At 42.9% G+C, this 20772-nt stretch overlaps 2 protein-coding genes across 5 annotated transcripts in view; one reads left to right on the forward strand and one right to left on the reverse strand.

The window, feature by feature from the left end:
• Positions 1–3880: 3880 nt before the first annotated feature.
• On the forward strand, positions 3881–18127 carry LOC142468924 (nicotinamide riboside kinase 2-like). Of its 2 annotated transcripts, XM_075575614.1 has the most exons (8): positions 3885–4122; positions 9078–9168; positions 9906–9951; positions 10085–10268; positions 11177–11248; positions 13831–13937; positions 14049–14131; positions 15052–18127. In XM_075575614.1, the coding sequence occupies exons 1-8, from the start codon at positions 4097–4099 to the stop codon at positions 15055–15057; spliced, it is 615 nt and encodes a 204-aa protein (XP_075431729.1). In that variant the 5' UTR covers positions 3885–4096; the 3' UTR covers positions 15058–18127. The 2 variants fall into 2 exon arrangements, with proteins under 2 accessions (XP_075431730.1, XP_075431729.1); XM_075575615.1 differs by lacking the exons at positions 13831–13937; positions 14049–14131; positions 15052–18127 and adding an exon at positions 12269–12407 and having other exon boundaries at positions 3881–4122.
• SQOR (sulfide quinone oxidoreductase) overlaps positions 15515–20772 on the reverse strand; it is a 34778-nt gene continuing 29520 nt past the window's right edge. For 2 of the 3 annotated variants that reach the window (XM_075575611.1, XM_075575612.1), the window contains exons 7-10: positions 19996–20179; positions 18991–19058; positions 16788–16966; positions 15515–15740 (exon numbers count right to left, since the gene is read on the reverse strand). In XM_075575611.1, coding sequence (XP_075431726.1) covers positions 15683–15740; positions 16788–16966; positions 18991–19058; positions 19996–20179 — 489 coding nt within the window. In that variant the 3' untranslated portion in view covers positions 15515–15682. Of the gene's footprint in view, positions 15741–16787; positions 16967–18990; positions 19059–19995; positions 20180–20772 lie in introns of those variants that run through there. The other variant, XM_075575613.1, reaches the window with a different exon arrangement.

Consider the following 20772-nt stretch of genomic DNA (forward strand, 5'->3'; position numbering starts at 1 on the left):
GGGTGTAGGGTATAATGATTGCAGGGTATATGGGTAACAGTTTCGCACAGGGATGTGGGGGTTAGTGGACGTCTCTCAGCTTGTGGCAGGTGCTGATATAGTGTGCAGCCAGTTCTGCTGTGGATTCATCTTCTCCCAAGAGGATCGCTATTTTTGATTCGCCTCTATATTATTAAAGTTCTGAATAAGAGCTGTGAGTTTCTCTAGGTGGGCGCTCCTCACTTCAGAGTATTGTGTGCAACGCAACAGGAAGTGCATTTCATCTTCTACCTCTCCTAGCTCACATCTTTGGCACAGTCTCATCTCCTGGGGCTTCCAGTTCTGTCTGTGTCTGCCTGTTTCTATTTCTAGGCTGTGGGCACTTATTCTGTACTGGCCCAGGGTCTGTCTCTGTTTTGGGTCTTTTACCTTCAGTAGGTAGGGTGCCAGAGTGTATTCTCTCTGTAGGCTGTGGTAGATTTCCAGCTTCTTTGAGCGCTGGATATCATTTTCCCACCTTGTCACATACTGCTTCTTCATTTCGTTGGAGATTGAGTTGATTTCTTTTTTTGGCAGGTTGTTAATCTGTGTGGGGTTTTGTCCTTCACCTGTGCTGAAGCAGGGATAACCATAAAACCTGGCCTGTTGGTGACCCTTGAGGACTGAGTTTGAGACCCCTGCCCTAGGGGCTATATGACATGCACAGAGTATTTCATTCCTATAATGCTCATTTTCTCAGGGGGAGAGCGGTGAACACAATAGAGACTTCGTCCATTTACATCATGTGGGGCCTACCCCAACCGGTCACGTGGTCGCGATGTGGAAGACTTCTAAGGCTGCGGCCCCGCTAGCGCTGAGCGGGCGGTGCTTGGCGAGGTGACTTGCATATATATATATATGCAAGTCCCCACTCACGCGGGTATGCGCGTGCACACACGCGATGCGCTTAGGTAAATAAAATTTTTATACTTTCCCGCTCGCTCAATATTCGGCAATGCCGCTCCCCCCATACCCCCCCTCCCCCGCACGTGAGCAGACGCAGGACACCCACATGCATGCTTTGAGCGCCAGCGCGCTCAGCGCTAGCGGGGCCGCAGCCTAACACTAACGTTAGTATTTTGCCCTGAGCATGTCCTGTTTATTGTTTTTTTGTTTGTTTCTTTAGTGTTAAGAATCCCGTTCTGCTTCATCACTAGCTTCTGAGGCTGCCATGGTAACCTTTAGACTGTAATACGACATGTCAAAAATGATATGGCTTAAATCTACTATATATTTCTGAAAGCACTGTATGTCTGCATGGCCTGTGTCCCTAGCGGCAATCTCATTGGTCCCTTGGCCCGCCCGCCCCCGCACACCTCTCATTGGCCTGAGGCGGAGTAAAGGGCCAAAGGACACACAGACACACACACACACACACACACACCTCTCTCTCTGTCCTCTCCCCCCCATCACACTCACCTCCCTCTCCACTCACCTCCCTCCACCTCCCGCTCCACTCACCTCCCTCTCCACTCACCTCCCTCCCGCTCAACTCCCTCTACCTCCCGCTCCACTCACCTCCCTCTCCACTCACCTCCCTCCCGCTCAACTCCCTCCCCGGCGCGGGGACAGGCAGTGGGCAGGGCAGCCTGCCGCTGCCTCCACTCACCTCCCGCTCCACTCACCTCCCCGGCGCGGGGACAGGCAGTGGGCAGGGCAGCCTGCCGCTGCCTCCACTCACCTCCCGCTCCCTCCACTCACCTCCCGCTCCACTCACCTCCCTGGCGCGGGGACAGGCAGTGGGCAGGGCAGCCTGCCGCTGCCTCCACTCACCTCCCGCTCCCTCCACTCACCTCTCGCTCCCTCCACTCACCTCCCGCTCCACTCACCTCCCCGGCGCGGGGACAGGCAGTGGGCAGGGCAGCCTGCCGCTGCCTCCACTCACCTCCCGCTCCCTCCACTCACCTCCCGCTCACCTCCCTGGCGCGGGGACAGGCATTGGCCAGGGCAGCCTGCCGCTGCCACGCGGCACCTAAGATGGCGGCGGACGGAAGGACACCTTCCTCCCTCGCGGACTAACTAACATGGCGGCGGCCAGAAGGAGAGGTGAGTGTGTGTGTGTGTGCGTGTGTGTGTGTCAGCGTGACAGTGTGTGTGTGTGGGACACTGTGTGTGTGTGTGTCTGTGTGCGTGTGTGTGTGTTACACTGTGCCCCAGACACTGTAGAGTGGGGACCGGAGCTACACATGGGGGGGGGGGGTCAAGAGCGGAGAAAGATACAGGGGGAGTGGAGAGGAGGGACCCGTCAATTTAAAGCAAACCAACCCCCCTCCTGTCCACTGCCCCCCCCCCTCCTGTCCACTGCCCCCCCCCCTCCTGTCCACTGTCACCCCTCCTCCTGTCCACTCTCCCCCCCCCCCTCCTGTCCACTGTCACCCCCCCCTCCTGTCCACTCTCCCCCCCCCCCTATCCCCTCCTGTCCACTGTCCTTTCCACTGTCCCCCCCCTGTCCACTCTCCCCCCCTGTCCACTCTCCCCCTCCTCCTGTCCACTCTCTCCCCCCTCCCATCCCCTCCTGTCCACTGTCCTTTCCATTGTCCCCCCCCCCCTCACCCGGCCACTGCCCCCCCTCCCCCCGGCCACTGTCCCCCCCTCCTGTCCACTGTCCCCCCCCTCCTGTCCACTCTCCCCCCCCTCCCATCCCCTCCTGTCCACTGTCCTTTCCACTGTCCCCCCCCCCCCCCTCACCCGGCCACTGCCCCCCCCTCCCCCCGGCCACTGTCCCCCCCTCCTGTCCACTGTCCCCCCCCCCTCCCCTCCTTTTCCCCCGTCCCCCTCCCCTCCTTTCCCCCCCCCCCCCTTTCCTAGCGCTAAATGTAACTCACGGGCAACGCCGGGTCTCTCAGCTAGTTGTATATATATGGACCACTACTTTAATTGCATCTACTACTATAACTGTCAGCGCTCTGTATAACAGAGGCTGCAAAATACTACACTGATGTGGAAGATGTGGAGTTTGGTAGACAAGTCCATATTATGCCATTGTAGGCATAAATATTTTTATCAAGTATTTTAAACAACAATATACACACAAAAAATACACAAAAAATGGTTTAATTACACAAAGTACAATGTGATCATACAATGTGCTAACAAGAGCTAACTCTGTGGGACCCTTATACACAGAGCAGGGGTAACCAAAACGGGCTTGACCTTTATTATAGAGCCTGGTTACCCCTCCCGTCACATCAATGTACTATCAATAAACAATTGAGACGTTTCCTAATACAGAAGTAGCATTTGTACTCTGTTCATTGGTCACTGTAGGGCCAGGGCTAGCACAGCGTGTCCATGTGGTCACCGTGATCTGTGAGTAGCGCTCAAAGTGGCTTCATACAGTGCCTGGTCTTAAAACAATACCGCATTTATTAACCCCTCAGCTGCCAGAAAGCATTTGGGGCAATGCGAAGAAATAGACATATACTTTTTTTTTTTTTTTTTAAACATAAATCGGCTTTTATTTAAAAATCACACATAAGTGAAAAGTTTGTAAATTAAAAAAAGTACCTGGCACCCCGGGTGTGCAAATAAAAAAATATTGGTACTCCGAGTGTGCAAAAAAAAAAAAAATATTGGTACTGGTATTGGTAAGCAAATAAAAAAATACAGGTAGTCTGGGTGTGGAAATAAAAAAGTATCGTGTGTGCAAATACAAAAGTACTGGAACTCTGGGTGTGCAAATAAAAAAAAGTTCTCCCCTCCCCCCGGCCCGCCAGGGGGCGCCACTAGCGCTGCAAATAAGCTCCGCCTTCCCAGCAACGCCTGACATCATCGCACCCACCCCCTCCTGACACAAGCTGACGCATTTGACAGCCAGCCAATGAGAGGCGCCGCCGCCCCCTGACGCTAGCCTCACGGCGGTTGCCTCGTCCCCTCGGCCTTCCTTTCTCCCGCTCACTGTTCCACCTGTCCGGCCGCTCGCGGACTCCGCTCTCCACCCCGCCATGCACACTCGCGACAGCAGCTGACGGCTCGTCCCTCTCCCTTCCTCCTCCTGCTCCGCCCCGGCATCGGGCCCGCGTGTCCTTCTGTTCTCGCCCGGTTTGAGGGGGGAGGTCTCCGGTAACTCGCAGCCGCCATGCAGATCATCGTGGGTATCGGCGGGTGAGTGAGTGAGGGGTGCGCGCGCAGCATGTCCCAGCGGGGGCAGCAAGTCATACATACACTACTCGTTATTTATTGTTATTAATTTATACAAACCTTTTGTATTTTATTATAATATTTGTGTTATACTAATGCACTATATTTTATTATACGAATGCACTATTTTATACGAATAGCTATATTTGATTATACTAATGCTATCTTATTATATGAATGCACTATATTTTTATACGAATGCACTCTTATTATGCTAATTCTCTTATTATGCTAATACGCTATTTTTTTTATCGTAAAATAAAAATATAATAACAGATTTAATCATTAACACATATTTAATCATAATGTTAAAAAATATATAACAGAATAGTATACTACTTTATTTTTTTTTCTATTTGATTGGATTATATTAATTTATCGTTATTTATGAATTTGTTCACTTTTGTATTCCATAATACTAATTACAATGACTTATCCAGCACTGAAAGGGTTAACACAAAGCTTGTACTGTACTTCTATTCATCATATTCTTTTAAAAACTGTATTCTGGTTATGGAAAGATTTTAGCAGCTCTCTTTAGATTTTTGCTTTCATTAATTTTAGGAGTTGTTGGTAGAGGCACATTTTTCTATTTACATTTATAATTGGGTTATCTATTGATAAAACTAATGGTCATGTTTGTTTTTTTATTTTTTTTTACTTATTTGGAATTATGATTGTAATGTTTTGTTTTTCATATAGTGCACCTGCTATTGATTATTCTGACTATCATCTGCATTTGTGTTATTATTCAAGCTAAATAATATAAAAAAATAATCATACCCATCAACTAGCTCCATATTTTCAAGACTATTGATCCTTATTTGAATAATTTCCCCATAATATCCTTTTGATTTGTAATCCTAATTTTTAATTCAGCTTTTTTTAAATGAATACATTTGATTATTATGTATGCAATTTGTTTATGCATTGGCTGAATTGGAATTATTTAGTGATCTCTTTCTTTAGTGGAACTCATAGTGTACAGGGCTTTCAAACATGTACAAATGAAGAGGAGACTTGAAAAGTTCTCTTAACTACAATTTCATCTACACTCAGTATGAAAAACGTTCTTGTTGGTCCATTAAAGTATAACAGCCCACACCACAAATGTGCATTAATCACACACTGCATGTGGTTGTAGTGCTTTTCTAAAATAGAGTAAAAAAAAAAAAAAAAACCCATCATAAAATAATCGCTTAATGTGATAACTATATACAAATATATCCGGGGACAGTACAAGGAGCTTTCAAAAGAACTATTCATCCCAAGGGCAGTACAAAGGACACCGGGTCACCCCTTAAGGTTGGAGGAACGGAGATTTCACCAGCAACAAAGGAAAGGGTTCTGTACAGTAAGGGCAGTTACAGTGTGGAATTCATTACCCATGGAAACTGTGATGGCAGATACAATAGATGGCTACAAGAAAAGGTTGGACATCTTTTTAGAAAGGAAAGGTATACAGGGATATACCAAATAAGTAAACATGGGAAGGATGTTGATTCAGGGAGCGATCTGATTGGCAATATTGGAGTTGGGAAGGAATTTATTTTTCCAGTATGAGATATCATTGGGTGAAGTTTCCCTTTTTTTTTCCCTCTGGGTCAAAATACTGTAAATACAAATATAGGCACACAATCCCTGCAAGCTCACACCTGCAAGCTCACAGGTAGTGTTAAGACCTGCATACTGGTCATGCCGTGACATGGCTGCAGGCTTATAACGATTTGACTAAATGACCCTTGCTCATGAGAATACTAATATTGAAGTATTTATATATTGGATGTAGCACTGGATATATATATTTTTTGTCTTTTGTTGAATACAAATATAGGATAAGAATCTGTCATCTAAATTTAACATAGGTTGAACTCTAAGGACATATGTCTGCTTTCAACCTCCCCTCTGCTATGTACTGTAACTATGTAGTATAGAATGTATCTGCCATTGGCATGGACACAGTCTAATAATAGTTACATGTACAAGTTATGCCTCTAGTAGTAATGCTGACCTGAATATGAAGAATGGGTTTACAAAGTCCCCAAAAAACTCAATATTTGTCATCCAACTCCATATTTGTAAGTGTCATGGGCACCTGGAATTGGATGACAGGTCTGTGATGTTCTAACTGCTGGAAACCTGCGTTACTGTCATCCTTTGGTGGCAAAAGCAGTAACACTGTCCATGCTGCAATCTTCTAAATGTAGTTATTGTGTATCATTTATTAGGAGTCAACACATTCTGTAGTTTAGTATAATGGCATAGCTGTTACTTGCAATTGGGTAGAAATACAGTGAAGCGACTTAACTTGTAAGATTAACAAGTTACCATATACTGATACAAAACAATTTTTTTTGTGGGTGACAGTGACAAAAACTCTCCACTGTACATCAAATAAAAGTACCACTTGTGAGCTCATTTACCTGTCTGGAGGATAAGCAAAATGTGACACACCGAGTGTTCATTTGCATGTTATTACCCAGGATTGCTGGCTGCAGTGGAAACACTGTATGCCAGGAGTCACCAACTCCAGCCCTCTAGACCCCAACTCCCCTCCAACAGGTTATGTATTATTTTTTTTTATTACTTACATTTTTATTGAGCATTTTCAAATATACAAAATAAGGTAAACACAACATACTACACAAAAGAAAAGGGGGATACAGTAATACAAATAAACTGGTTGTGGAACAATAGGGGCGGAGGGGGTAGCATTTATACCAATATCGCACTGTATTCAACAATTTAAATACCACATGTATCAATCTGTTCAAAGTATTCTAGTCTATATATATGGGGATATACCTGCTTGACGGAACCAAGGAGCCCAAATCTCAGAGAATTGCGAGGTAGAGCCGTTCAGATAGGCTGAGAGTTTTTCCATATAGACTATATGCCAAATTTTGTTATTTATTTGATTTAAGGATGAGGGGGGCCGATTGTTTCCAATTTTTGGCAATTGTACACCGTGTAGCGTTTAAAATTTGGGATATTACTCTAGCTTTTTTTTTTTGGAGATATTAGCCATTGGTTTTCCTAGTAATATATATACTGGGTCGTGTGGGACAGAGATTTCTAGTATCTTGCAACAGGTCATGTTTTAAGTGTATCCCCTGTGACTGCTATCAGCACAGAACACGGCCCCTTTAAGAATTACATTCCATTGGACCATGTGACTGCTTTGCTAGCGGAATGACAGTTGGAGAGGGAGAGATGCCCCAGTGAGTTGCCCCACTGGACCAGTGCATGCAGCAGAGACCAAGACCTGAGAGTGCAGAAGGAAGCAGGCAGACAGAGGCTACTACAGAGAGAGATTAGGGAGCCCAGGTTGTAGTGGATGAGCTAACCCACAAAGGATATAAACTGCAGTTATATTGATGCTTCACAAAGATCACACACTTTTGAGCTCCAACGATTGTGCTAGCACACCAGGATCTACAGGCCAGTACCTCATGATTGGGAGGCCGGACAGAGATAAAAGTTATGTTTCCGCACCCTTCGCACTGTTGGTATATTTTTTTTAAAGTATATATGTGTATGGAGTGATTCTAAGATTGTCGCTGTATTGATTCATATGAGATATGTAACACCACAAATTATAGCGGACTATATAAAGCTTGTTATAATTCATTACCACTGTGTTGTCTAGTCACTACAGACTCATACAACATGTACCACACACTATAAGAATTAAACAGTAACCCATAGGACTCGGGCTCCCACCTCCAGTCATAGGCTATATAATCTGAGGTAAAATAAAGTGGGGTTACATAAGGATATCCCAGCTTCAGCACAGGTGGCTCAATCAGTGACTCAGTCTTGAGGACGGGAGTTGAGATCCCTGGCTGTGTGCTAAGAGATAATGGGGAAAGGCAGGGTTGCAGACCTCTCTGAGACATGTGCTCACAAGTGATATTCTTATCTGCCATATACTGATGTAAAGGGTAATGGTATCCCTTGCTCATAGCTCATACACTCAAATCGCAATGTGCTACAGTCCTGTAAAGGGGTCAAATATTATTTACCAATGTTGCAAAATACAGATGTGTGTAAATGCAGCTTTTTATTGGTATTCTAAAAATTGGCAGAATCTAAATATTTGGGGAAAATGCATGCTTTCAGTCCCACTAGGGTGTGTCCATTTTACTGGGTTTTATCTGGTCGGGGAGAATTGCAACGCCTTCATTGTAGACGTAGAGGATACTTCTGTGATCATGCAAGCGGAATAAATAAAGCTGATGCAATATGTGCAAGTTTAATTTTGCAGAGTAAAGAAAATGACGGCAAGCAAATGTGGCTGTCTTTTGTAATGTAGGTCCCTGAAACCTGATGGAAGTATCTTGCAGGGGGACACAATACTGATTGTCATTTAAAGCAGCGGCCCAGGATTCATGCCTTGCTGTTAGGATTGAAGTAGTGGGTCTCCGGAGCTGAATCCCATTCAGTACCACTCCGGGCCTACCCCTGCTTTGTGGTACCTGCCTCCATAGGGAGTGCTGGTAGCAGCTCAGGACGTTTAAAGGTCCTGGTGACACGGCCCAATAGGAAGCCGCAAGGGATGACGTCATGGCTTCCTATTGCCCAGCACGACATTTAAACGCCGCCATTTTGTTAGGCACTCAAGCTCCCTGGCTGCAACGAACCACCCTCCCACATTCCCCTGTCTATGGAGGTCTGTATCTCGGGAAACGGGGTAATCTGAACTGAAATTAATGGAGTTCAGCTCCGCAGACCACCTGCTACAATCCTATAACAAAAAGCCAAAATGTAACCTGGACTGCTGCTATAAGTTTCTTTACCCTATCCGTGGCCAGCTGTCTTCTACCTCTAATAAGACACAGCCACGGATTGTCATTGCTTAACGTTTGTCAAATCTGTTCCAATGCTTGTTTACACTTTTAATTTCTTCTCATCTTTAGTGCTACCAATGGTGGTAAAACAACGCTAACCAACAGGCTGATTAAGTCACTACCTAATTGTTGCGTGGTACATCAAGATGATTTCTTTAAGGTGAGTGATTTTCTTCATTTCTTTTTTTCAATTTGCCTTGCAAGAAGAATGTTTAATACTGCAACCTGCCGGGTAAGTGAATTGTAGACCATGTAGCAAAATTATCTGAAAACACCATTTGGTACATCCTGTACTTTTGGATATTTTAGGAAAGAACAATATCTAGGGAAAGTCCAGCATATTAACAAACTTACAATTCAAATATCTCCTAATCAGCTCAAACAACCAGCAGTGTAAATAACAGAATATTTTTTGTATGGTCTTAATAACTTTGCTACAAAGTGGCATACCAATCATTGTCTAGTATGGTCCGCTTGGACCAAGCCCGTGTTGGCACACAAAGTGTCTTATTTAGTGTCAATTCCCCCACTTAACTCTTTAGCGGGTCAAAATAATTGTTTTCTTACGTTTCTCTGGAAATAAAAATGGACGGCACAGCTAACACTGCAGTGTACCCTTCTTACACAACATGTATTTGGCAAATGTAAGCCCTTTAATATAGTCTCTTGTGGCAGTTGCATACAGTACCTGCTACTGATTTTGGGGGTCAAATTACTTTATAGAGGGGATATTGAAAAGAACCATTGCACTTTGCCTGTACAAATGTTTTATATATTGCCTCATTTTTTATTTAAACCGTAATTATAGTATATATTTGTATAGCCTTGCATTATGTTGTGTGCTGTAGTCCTTGTATGGACAAAGCTCTTGTATACTGTTTTTGGTCACTGTTTCAGCCCCAAGACGAGATAGCAGTAGAAGCTGGATTTAAGCAGTATGATGGTAAGAGGGTCATATTTAATGGCCTCGTGTAGATTATTGGTGAAGGGGTGAAACACATATTGCAAATTAAGCACATACTGTGCTCCCTTTCTTTTTAGTTACTTTATAATAAAACTCGCAATCTTCATTTCAGTTATCACTGCTTTGGATATGGAAGCTATGATGAATACCATCGATGCCTGGATAAAGAACCCAGTCAAGTTTGAGCGCTCACACGGCGTTAATAACACCTTGGATACGGAAACATTGCCAGAAACGGAAAAAAGTGAAACCATTCATATCCTTATCGTGGAAGGCTTCATTCTCTACACTTACAAGTGAGTAGCATTTGAACAATCCATTGCCGCCCCAGGGGTGTCCTTACAGAACTTGTCTGCGCACAGCTTGGGGTATGAGATTCAAACAGAAATCTTTTTTGGAATTCCAAAAAAACCTCAAACTTAGAATTTACCTGTTGGGTCAATTCACTGTACATTTGCTGAAATATACAAATGGTAACAAGAAATGGAAAAAATAAACTTTAATTTGTTACTATGCATAGTTGTGTAAATCGGAGGTTCCCAACCTTTTTTATATTGTGCTGCTCCTGCTAGAAAATATTCTGCAAACCCCTAATTAATCTAATTGCCTACGTATCAGACTTGCTCACAACTGTGTGACTGATCCCAGGCAGTATAGTGTCCTGAGCTTGTGGGGAACACGTACGGCCCCAAACTGCACCTCCATGTGGGGGGGGGGGGGGGGTATAGCTGTGAATCAATGCTGGAGTTTCCAAAGTCACGACCCACAATGCTTTGCCGCTGTGGATGCAAAGCATTGTGGGGAATGACTTTGGAAGCTCCTGTCGTAATTTATGGCTCTTCAAAACACGCAAAGGTGCTGTTTTGGGGTCTTGCCAAGTATGCAGTCCCCACACGGGCTCAGGAACCCCACTATACTGCCTGGGATCTGCCAGTACAGATTTAATTTTATGACTAACCCCCTGAAGATGCCTATGAACCGCAAAAGGTTCCTGAACCCCTCCTGTTGGGTATTGCTGACACACATCCTGTTCCAACTAGCAAGACCAGGAACATTACAAAAGCAGATGGCTGCAAGCTTCCCTAAAGTATTCCAATGTCTAAAAACATTGGATTTGTACGTACCTGACTTTTCTAAAGCTGAAATACTTGCCTCTTTTTGTACTTTTATTTTCTCGCTTGACCCAATGATGTTGCTTTTTCAGACCACTAATTGATGTGTTCACCCAACGTTACTTTATTTCAATCCCTTATGATGAATGCAAGAGGAGGAGGAGGTATGTATTTTATTTGTATTTTATTTGTCAACTTTGTTTTTATTGAGCAAACAATTGCAGAAAGGTCTCCGCGCAGAAATGCTGCTTAGTTTACTTTTACGCTTTCTCTTTAAAAATTGTTATGACAAATGCCCAAAGCGATTACTTCTGTCTAAGGAACCTATCAGATACGGTGAGATGTCACTTGCAGGTATGAGTGAGTGGTTCAGCACCATTCCTGGGTGTATTTATATATTTGTACAGCTCGCAGGTGTGACATTGGCCTGCATGTTGGTCTTGCTGCGGGTTTTACGTGCCCACCTTTCCACGTTGGCCTAGCTGCAGTATTGCAATCCATGTCCAGATTACAGATGTTCTCTGTTTACCAAGGCAATGGCCGTGCAAATGATCACAACAAGCTTGCTTAGTCATTCCTAACTGCAGAAAACAGAAGTTCATATTTGCAAGAGGGGGAAGAATCTACCGTTTCCTAGATATGTTCTACCAGGACTGGCCGACTCCAGTCCTGAAAGGCCATCAACAGGTCAGGTTTCCAGTATATCCCTGTTGCCGCACAGATGGCTCAATCAGGCTGTCTTTGACTGAAAACTTAACCTGTTGGTGGCCTTTGACGACGGGAGTTGGCCACCCCTGTATTATACGGTCGTCCTCTTCATCACTGAATGGACTGCGCATTGTTGAAGTCTGTATTAGGTTGGAGACGTAGGGGGCATTTTTATTAAATGGAGTGTTGGGGGCGGTGCTAATCATTCAATTTAATGGGAGTTTCTGGGCCATAGCGCCCTAATCCGCACTATCACAATTTTAATAACCCCAATTAAGCATAAACAGTGGGACTAGAAGAAACGACTGAATGACAGCACTTTTAAAGATTTTCATCCAATCTGAAACTAGGCGGGTTAATGTTATTTAGGGGAATCGGTGTCACGATGGACACAACTATTAACACATTTATATTTTGTGGATCCCAATTGAGCATACAAGTTGAGCAAAAGAAATTGTCATTTATTTCCTTGATAGACACACGACAACCTTAGAATACACGTAATAAACACTTACTGAACAGAGAAACGGGATAGAATGTCCAGAAAGGTGCAAAGCGACCCGAAAACTTGACCTGTTGTTGGCCTTTGAGGATTGGAGTTGGCCACCCCCTGTATTATCAGGTCTTCCTCTATCACGGAAGGAACTGCGCATTCTTGAAGTCTGTATTAGGTTGGAGACGTAGGTGGCATTTTTATTAAAAGGAGTGTAGGTCGGGGGGTGGGGGGGGGGGGTAATCATTCAATTCAATGGGAGTTTCTGGGCCATGGCGCCCTGATCCGCACTATCACAATTTAATAACCCCCAATTAAGCATAAACAGTGGGACTAGAAGAAACAACTGTGTGACAGAACTTTTTTTTTTTTTTTAAAGCATTTCATCCAATCTGAAACTAGGCAGGTTTAATATTTAGGGGAATTGAATTTACTGGATTTAATCTCAGTCATCACTATGCATATACAAAATGAATTGAGAAACTATACAGCGACAAAAGGTTTCTGGAGTACAAAGTAATTTAGTTCAAGTAATTTTCTAAACTTGTTTTATATACAGTACCCTCCTCCTGTGCCTCTCCCATCTGAGGAAGTGACATGAAGTCACAAAATGCATCAGGGGAAGTGGTTTGTTTAGCCCCTGCCATGTTTTTATTACTACTTTTCATTAAATAATAATTTGATACTTGGAGAGCTATGCCAACCAAGTGTTTACGTTGTTTTGTTCTAATTTTCTGAAACCCATCAACCCACCAATATTCTCTGTAAAATATTACCACCTGCATATTCCCACCGCCTCTGTACTTCAAAACACAGAGCAAAAAACTTAGATCTGCGTCAATTTACACGAACATATTACATTTAACACAAAGGTTAACACTTCCTTAGAACCCAGCTGGCTTTTATTTTTATGCAAAGAGCGGAAAACTGCATTAGTTGTACAGTAGCAGCTTAATGCTATCTCCTCTAATATATAACCAATCCCGAAAACACTCACTGTTGCAAGTAGAGCAAAATGGTGTAAAGCAATTTGATACATGGAAACACTGTACTTATCCTTGGGGTAATGAGCTATGCATTGAAAGACTAGCCAATAGTGCAGTTCTATTTGTGTTTGGAAAATGTTTCTTTACAGTCTTCAATGGATATGGCAAATATAATTCCCAAGTAGGAATGTGGTAATATGTATTTATTGGCGCGCATCGAAACAATATATACATCCCTCAAATAGCTAAACTATTAAACTCCCTAACCTTTTATAAGAAATTCCAGCCAGGTTCCCCTGCAATTTTCAGGAAACTTGAAAATTGTACCAAAGGCAGAGGAATTTACAATGCATCTGATCTCAGACGTGCTATTAGAGGGTTGGGTACCTTACACTGCATCTGGTCTCAAACACGCTATCAGAAAGGGTTGGGGTTTCTCAGAATTTCACATTGGGTTCCTTAACAACAACAAAATTGGAAACCACTGTTCTAGACTGATACCACCTTAGCAATGCAGAAAGTGTATATGTGTATAATTTCCTTTTTGTTTATTCAATAGCTCCAGAAACTACACTGTTCCAGATCCACCGGGACTTTTTGATGGCCATGTTTGGCCAATGTACATTAAGCACAAGAACATGATGGACGAGCTAAGTGTCAATGTCGGTAAGTGCTTCTTCTAGAAATTCCCAAATTCTAGTCTAAATGTAGTGAATTTAACTACTTCTTGTAATCTGGGTCAAATAATGTAATTGTAACTGTCACTTTACTTGTTAGAACTTCTTGACGGAACGAATTCAAAGCAAGAATTGTTTAACAGAGTGTATGGAGGCATCTTGAACGTGCGAAACGACTGCAAGGTAAGGGGCTGCTCCATCTTTATAATATGCCTAAGTGCGCATGCGCGTGTAATTTCTTCCCTTGACTCCCCCTTTCTTTTGTTTTACCATTCTGTAGCTGTAAAAGAACTAATCCTTCTAAAATGGAAAATCGTGTGCGCGCGTGTTGGTTCTAGTTTGAGCATTTCTGCAGGGCCACTTTAATGGTTTTTAGCTACAGTATATCTTCGATCAGCACTGATCATTGCATCTTAGAATTTTCTACTGTTATTTCTGCGGTTTGTCATGACCACCGAAATAACCTCAATCAGCACAAATATTGTATATTTTAGGCTTCTAGATATAGTTTAGAGTAAGACATTAACAAGGTTATTACACTTTAAATTGCTAGAAATACTGTAGTTGGTAATATCACATCATTACAGGTAATTCCAGTGATATCGTGTGTACATTGCATTAGAGAACCAGTAATAGTCCAAAATGAATATTTTTTGATTTGCCTGAACCAGGGGTTGATCCATAGTTCCTGACCTGGGGAGACCCTCCACCCCCAAATAACTTCCCTCCTCCACGATTCATAAGGAGTTATATGGTTGGTGTGAGGTAGAACTATGGCCATGGGATTACAAATGGAAAGTGTAATCGCCTGACGTTGCAACTTTTCTATTGGCTGTCGGAGCGAGCCTGACCCCCCATGGCCATTTTGTGTCCCCAGGCAAGTATTTCTGCTAATTAGCTTGGAGGTTGGGAAGTCACAGATCAACTCAGGTTAAGGCAAGCAAAGACAAGAAAATCCCCCTCCCCAATAAAATAAATAAATATAGGTAGTTACCAACCTCCCTGTTTCAACTGGGATTCAGACTGACTCATTACTGTCCTGTTTTAAATATATTTTCTACTTGTTCACTTTCTAACTCGCACTTTTCTCATTTTGTTTGTAGAAATGAACGCAAAAAACGTTGCTTTTACTACCGAAGATGCTATTTGGATTTTAACTTTATTTTTATTTTTGCGCGACTATTCAAAATTTATTTTAACTGGACATGTTCCGGAATTGAAAGCAACTCCACACAAATAAAACCTTTTCTTGCAATCCTTGGGTTCCTCGAGCATCCCTAAAGTGTTCCCTGCAATTTTCAGGTCATTTGAAAATTCTATCAAATATAGAATGTATCTGATCTCAGTCATGCTATTAGAGGGTTGGGGTTCCTTACAATGTATCGAATCTCAGATGTGATATTTTGGCCATATTTTTAGTGAACCAGTTTAAGTGAATTGGTAGCATGTATTCATACATTGTACTGGATACAAAATTTACATGTGTTGAATCTCTTGGCCACAAGAACAAGTCATAGATATGACTTACATTTAAACATGCACACTTCAAAAAAAAAAAAAAGTCAATTTATGGTTTGAGATTATGGTATTTTTTCATTTGTCCTTTACAACATATGTTTAACAAACATTGCCTATTGTGTTTAACGGACGCTGTATATGTATATGTATATATGTATATGTGGTCATTTAAAAAGATGACGAAATGCAGCTTGGAAAATGTATTGCACATCAATATTACTTAAAGCCAAGATGTAGCAATTTCCTGATGGGTGCAGGTCCTCCCCAATAGCCCCTGTTAAAAAAAAAAATACAGTGTTATTCTTCATGACAACATAATTAATTGATATGGAAATATTTATATCTATATAGTTTTATTTATATAGCACTTTACAGCGGTAATACACGTAACCTACAAATGCTGTCGCATCTATTTAGCAGTTTGCCTTAAGGAAACTGCAGCGTGACCAAGGCCAGAACTCCGTAAATTAGATGCCCATCAAGAAACACAGCGGGGAGTCCCACTCCGAAGCAGCAGGGATCCCCCCGCTGTGTTAATCTAATGGGAAATCTCCTCCGCGCCCCCCCCTGCACTGCGGTTCATCTACAGCAAATCCCAATCGGGGGCAGGGTGGAGATGCAGCCAGATGTACCTGTAATAGGGATAAGTGCTTCACACATAAGTACACATTAGGAAAAGGTGTCCCTGAGCCGAAGAGCTTACATTCATTAGAAAAGCTGATTTTTTTTTTTTTTTGTATTCTGTAATTTGCTTCTTAGGGAAGAGCTGTGACTTAATTTCAATTCTGTTATTTGAAGCAAGAGCAGCATAAGGCCGTGTGTATAATTGCGGCACTATTGCGCGCGCCGCCAAAACAAATCCATGTTTTCAATTGTGCGCACACAACCGATGTGTCAAAGTGTGCACATTTTGAGCAGGCACCTGAAATTTATCCTGCCGCGTCACGTGACCAGTTCAGCCAATGAGGGTGAACCGCTCATGTGACATGGACACGCCTCCCGATGCTGCCTGCAGTGCAGGTTTCATGCGTGTGACGTCGCGTGTGCGCACAGCCGGAGCAACTATAAATCGAGGCCTTCAGGATCGTTATCAAACTGCAGGGTGTCAAAGTTTCACCTTGCAGGGTTCGGGAGGGCAGAGAGAAGAAATGTTGGCAACCAAACACCCTGCAGTCTTACATTGAGTAGTTACTAAGCCTAAGGACATGTAAACAAAAAAGGTCTCACTAGTTAAGGGATTTGTATATGAAATGCAATATGTACGTGTTGGGTAAATCAAGACCTTGAAGTGGGAAAAGATTGCTGTGATTGGATCACTTACTTGAGCAGACCATTCCAGTAAAGAAATGGCATCATATCCGCTTTCATATGGTACATGGTCCTTCTCTCTTTGCCTTGGTCGATGGGGAAAGTCTCCAGCGGTTGGGCACTGTAGTCAAACTCTGCCAGTATCACTTTTCGGTATCCAGTCACAAGTGGGCAGGAGGTGTACCCATCGTACTGCAGAGGAGAATAATCAAGGTAATGCACTGCGATTACTTTGGCTTCTGAATGGAATGTTCCATTAAGACATACTTTATCCCCATCGATGCCAGTGGGGCCAGCAATGGATTGTAGAGAAACACGCTGCTGATCTTTCTTGGCAGCACTGGGGTGAATGGAGCAGCAGTATTCTAGTTGAATTGGATTTGGGTATAAAAAAAAAAAAAGCACTCAGAATAAATATTTCATATAGCACCTTTCTCTCAATAGGACTCAGCGTGTCACAATTGCAGTACAGCGCGCGGGAAACGGCACATAGGAATTGTTAGCAGTCCCTGCCCAGATGAGTTTATCTCCCTGTGCCTCAAACGCATAGATTGTAAAGTGACTTGCTCAAGGTCATAAGGAGCTGACACCTGGAATTGAGCCAGATCTTGGTGTCTTTTACATAGCCAGCGCTTTTGCCCGTCTAACCGCTCCTTCAGTCGGTCATGTAGCACGTTCTTTGGCGCCATTAATGCGTTCCAGTTTAAATATATTTACTGACTTTGCAAATGTAAGCAAGCCCAACTCTGCATAAAAATTACATCTGTGATGTGCAATGTAAAATACGTACTCCTCCCATGTAGGGATATTAAGGTGTCTGTCGCACAGACAGAAGAACAATGCTAGGATTTCAATATTGCAGCGATCACAACTTGGTTAGAAAGTAGTTCTTAGAAAGCGTACAACAGAATAAAATATTCCCAAAACAGAAAAGTACTGGCTAAATGCAACTGCTCATTTAGATGGTAAAATAGGAGTTGTGATATTCGAGCACTTGAAATACTTTTAATACTGTAAGATCAGGGTGCCTAAGTATTGTAAGCGGTGTATAATTATCATCACCACAGCATTTTCTTTACTGTCTGGCCTTACCTTACACTCCATAACCCTTCCAATCCACTGCTGGCCCCCCTCTGTTGGTGATTTGTGGGGGAAATCCAATATAAAAGGTCATTTACTGTCCAGAACACACACACTTTTTGAAAGATGGAATAATATTCAGGAAGGTAGAATACCTATTACACAATTGAAGCCTATATGTCCAGTGAGTATACAAGTGACCAGGGATGTTTAAATAGTTCATATGCATGTCCTGCAATTGCTTCAATACTGCTAATAAATGGCACCCATCCACCTTTCAAAAACAGCAATTTTTTTTAAATTCATGGTATTTTCCACCGGATTAAGTGCTGCATAATATTCCCATATTTAGAATACCTTTTTACTATACCATCTTCAATACGTTTTATAGATTGTACGCTCTTTGGGGAGGGTCTCCCTCTGCCTTATGTTGTCATTTACCAGTAGTGCTTATCCCCATTGTTTTGTACTTCAACTTGTATTGTGCTTTTGTAGAGCACGGCGTAGACTGTGGGCACTATGTAAATAAAATGATACATACAGGGCACTGAGCCTCAAAATGTGACCGCTCGGCGATTAATTATTTTTTTTTAATGGTAAATCCATTTCCAATGAAAAGGTGTTAAACATGAGAACTTAAGGCACCAAACAATAATGAAAGACAATGAGAGCTACATATAAAGTATTTGCTGGAACAAATTTGATGAAAAGGCATGTTCACATTGTATTAATCCTGTGCTCCATTATTGCTGTATGTCAGGAAGCCAACACCAGTCTTCAAGGGCCGCTAACAGGTCAGGTTTCAAGATATCCCAGCTTCAGCACAGGTGGCTCAGTCTGAGCCACCTCTGCTGAAGCAGGGATATCCTTAAGCCTGACCTGTTGGAGGCACATGAGGACTGGAGTTGGCCTCCATCTCTATGCACATGAGTTTGTGATATGGGGAAAGTGTCAACAGGAGAAGTGACAGAATAAACTGTTTCAAATTCCCTATACCGGTTTATCATCTCCTTTCTTGTGATGACTTGAAAACACACACGCACACACACACTTTTGGTGTGGTCCAATAAAAGGTACAATACTGTTAAAGCTAGGATTATTCTGTACACTGAAGAAAACAATACAAAATGAAATACCTTGGACGAAGGCTTCTGGTTCTTCATTACCAAGGAAATGGTTTTATCGAGCACTGCTGACTGTGCAGCTGCGAACAAATACAATGTCTCAGCACACAAGCACGGTAACGAGGATACAGTTAAACTCTGACGTAGAGGGTAGGCCAGTAATGCCTCTTACTATGCAGCTTTGAAATAAAATATGAATAAAACTGGACTGTGTCGGTCATTGTAATGCTGGCATTGTGCACGCTTTGCATTTCTACGTTGAAAAGAAGTGCAAAACTAGAGAGAAAGCGAATAACGGAAGGGTGAGAGAGTCGGGTACTATGTAACCCTGCGGTTCTCATCATTGACGTCAGTGATTCAAAACCGGGTGTGCGAGGTGTTCCCAAGGAGATAAAGACTGAACACCAACCAAAAAAACAGAATGTACAAGGCAATTAACAAGTTTGCCAAGAATAAAACAGCTGTAGACAGGACTTACAATTCAGAGCATTACAGTTATTTAAAGTTAGACTAAAGAACTAAATCCTTCTAGAGCAGGAGTGGGATACTCCAGTCCTCAGGGTCCACCAACAGGTCAGGTTTTAAGCATATCCCTGCTTAAGCAAAAGGTGGCAGTCATTGACCTGAGTCTCCTGTGCTGAAGCAGGGATACCCTTAAAACCTGACCTGCTGGTGGCCCTTGACAACTGGAGTTGCCCACTCCTGTTCTAGGAGGCTGAAATGATATTAAAAATATTCTATGGACTAGGAAAATTCTCACATCTGTGTAACAGCTGTTTTTGGTGTAAGAAGCAGATTATCTGACCTGCAAATATTTTCCGAGAAAAAACATTGCCAAATTGTGTTTAGTTCGCGAAAATAAATAGCTTTACTCTGAGAGAAAAGCTATGCAGTAATAAATAAATATGCAGTTTGTTTGAGTATGCCATACTTCTCTCGTTATGGGGAAAGGCAGCATATTACTCCTTGTTAATTAATGAGGTTTTGGTAAATAGTACATTTTTTATTTTTTTTTACCTACAGCGGCGGCGGTTTTTGATGTGGGGAGGTTTGTGCAGTCTCCAATACCAAACACATTGGGGTACTTCGTATGTTGCAGGGTTTCTTTATTTACATCCACCCAGCCAGCTGCATCAGCCACTGCGCTATTCACCAGGACATCAGGTGGTCCCATTGGAGGGGTTACGTGAAGCATTTCATACTGCAAGCAGGAGACAGAGAGAGATCCTTTTACACCATGGCCCATCTATATTAAGCTGTGCAATTCCACAAGACACCTTCTGGCATAGCAAGTCACCGTCCAATACAAGTGAAAGGGCGTCTGCCGGAAGGTGTCTTATGGAATAACAGTGCTATGCAGACATGGGTCTGGGTGTAGCAGAGAGACAAGTCCAATCATACTGTGGAGAAGAGGAGTCCTACTTAATGAAGGAGTAAAGGGAGGATTATAAGCAAACATTTTGTAAACTTGGCTTGTCAGGAATTGACATAAAATAGAGATGTTCCATGCAGTCTGAACAAAAGACATTGGGAAACCATCATATAGCACTCCTCTGTGACACCTATATGCTTTTATATAGTTGTGGTTATTTTGGGGGTTCAATATGAGCTTGCAGGTGTCCTGTCTGTTTTACAAATCTTGGTCAGCTAGTCTTAGCTGATTGGAAGGTGGCTCTTCCTATCTTGTTGAAGCTCACCCCCTCCCACATTTAAATGGTTAAAAGCTCACTCCATAGCATCTCCCACTCTCAGGGGAACTTTTTGCAGTATGATTGTGACAAAACTAATACAGGG

Source organism: Ascaphus truei, chromosome 18 (genome assembly GCF_040206685.1).
Source record: "Ascaphus truei isolate aAscTru1 chromosome 18, aAscTru1.hap1, whole genome shotgun sequence".
NCBI classification, from domain to species: domain Eukaryota; kingdom Metazoa; phylum Chordata; class Amphibia; order Anura; family Ascaphidae; genus Ascaphus; species Ascaphus truei.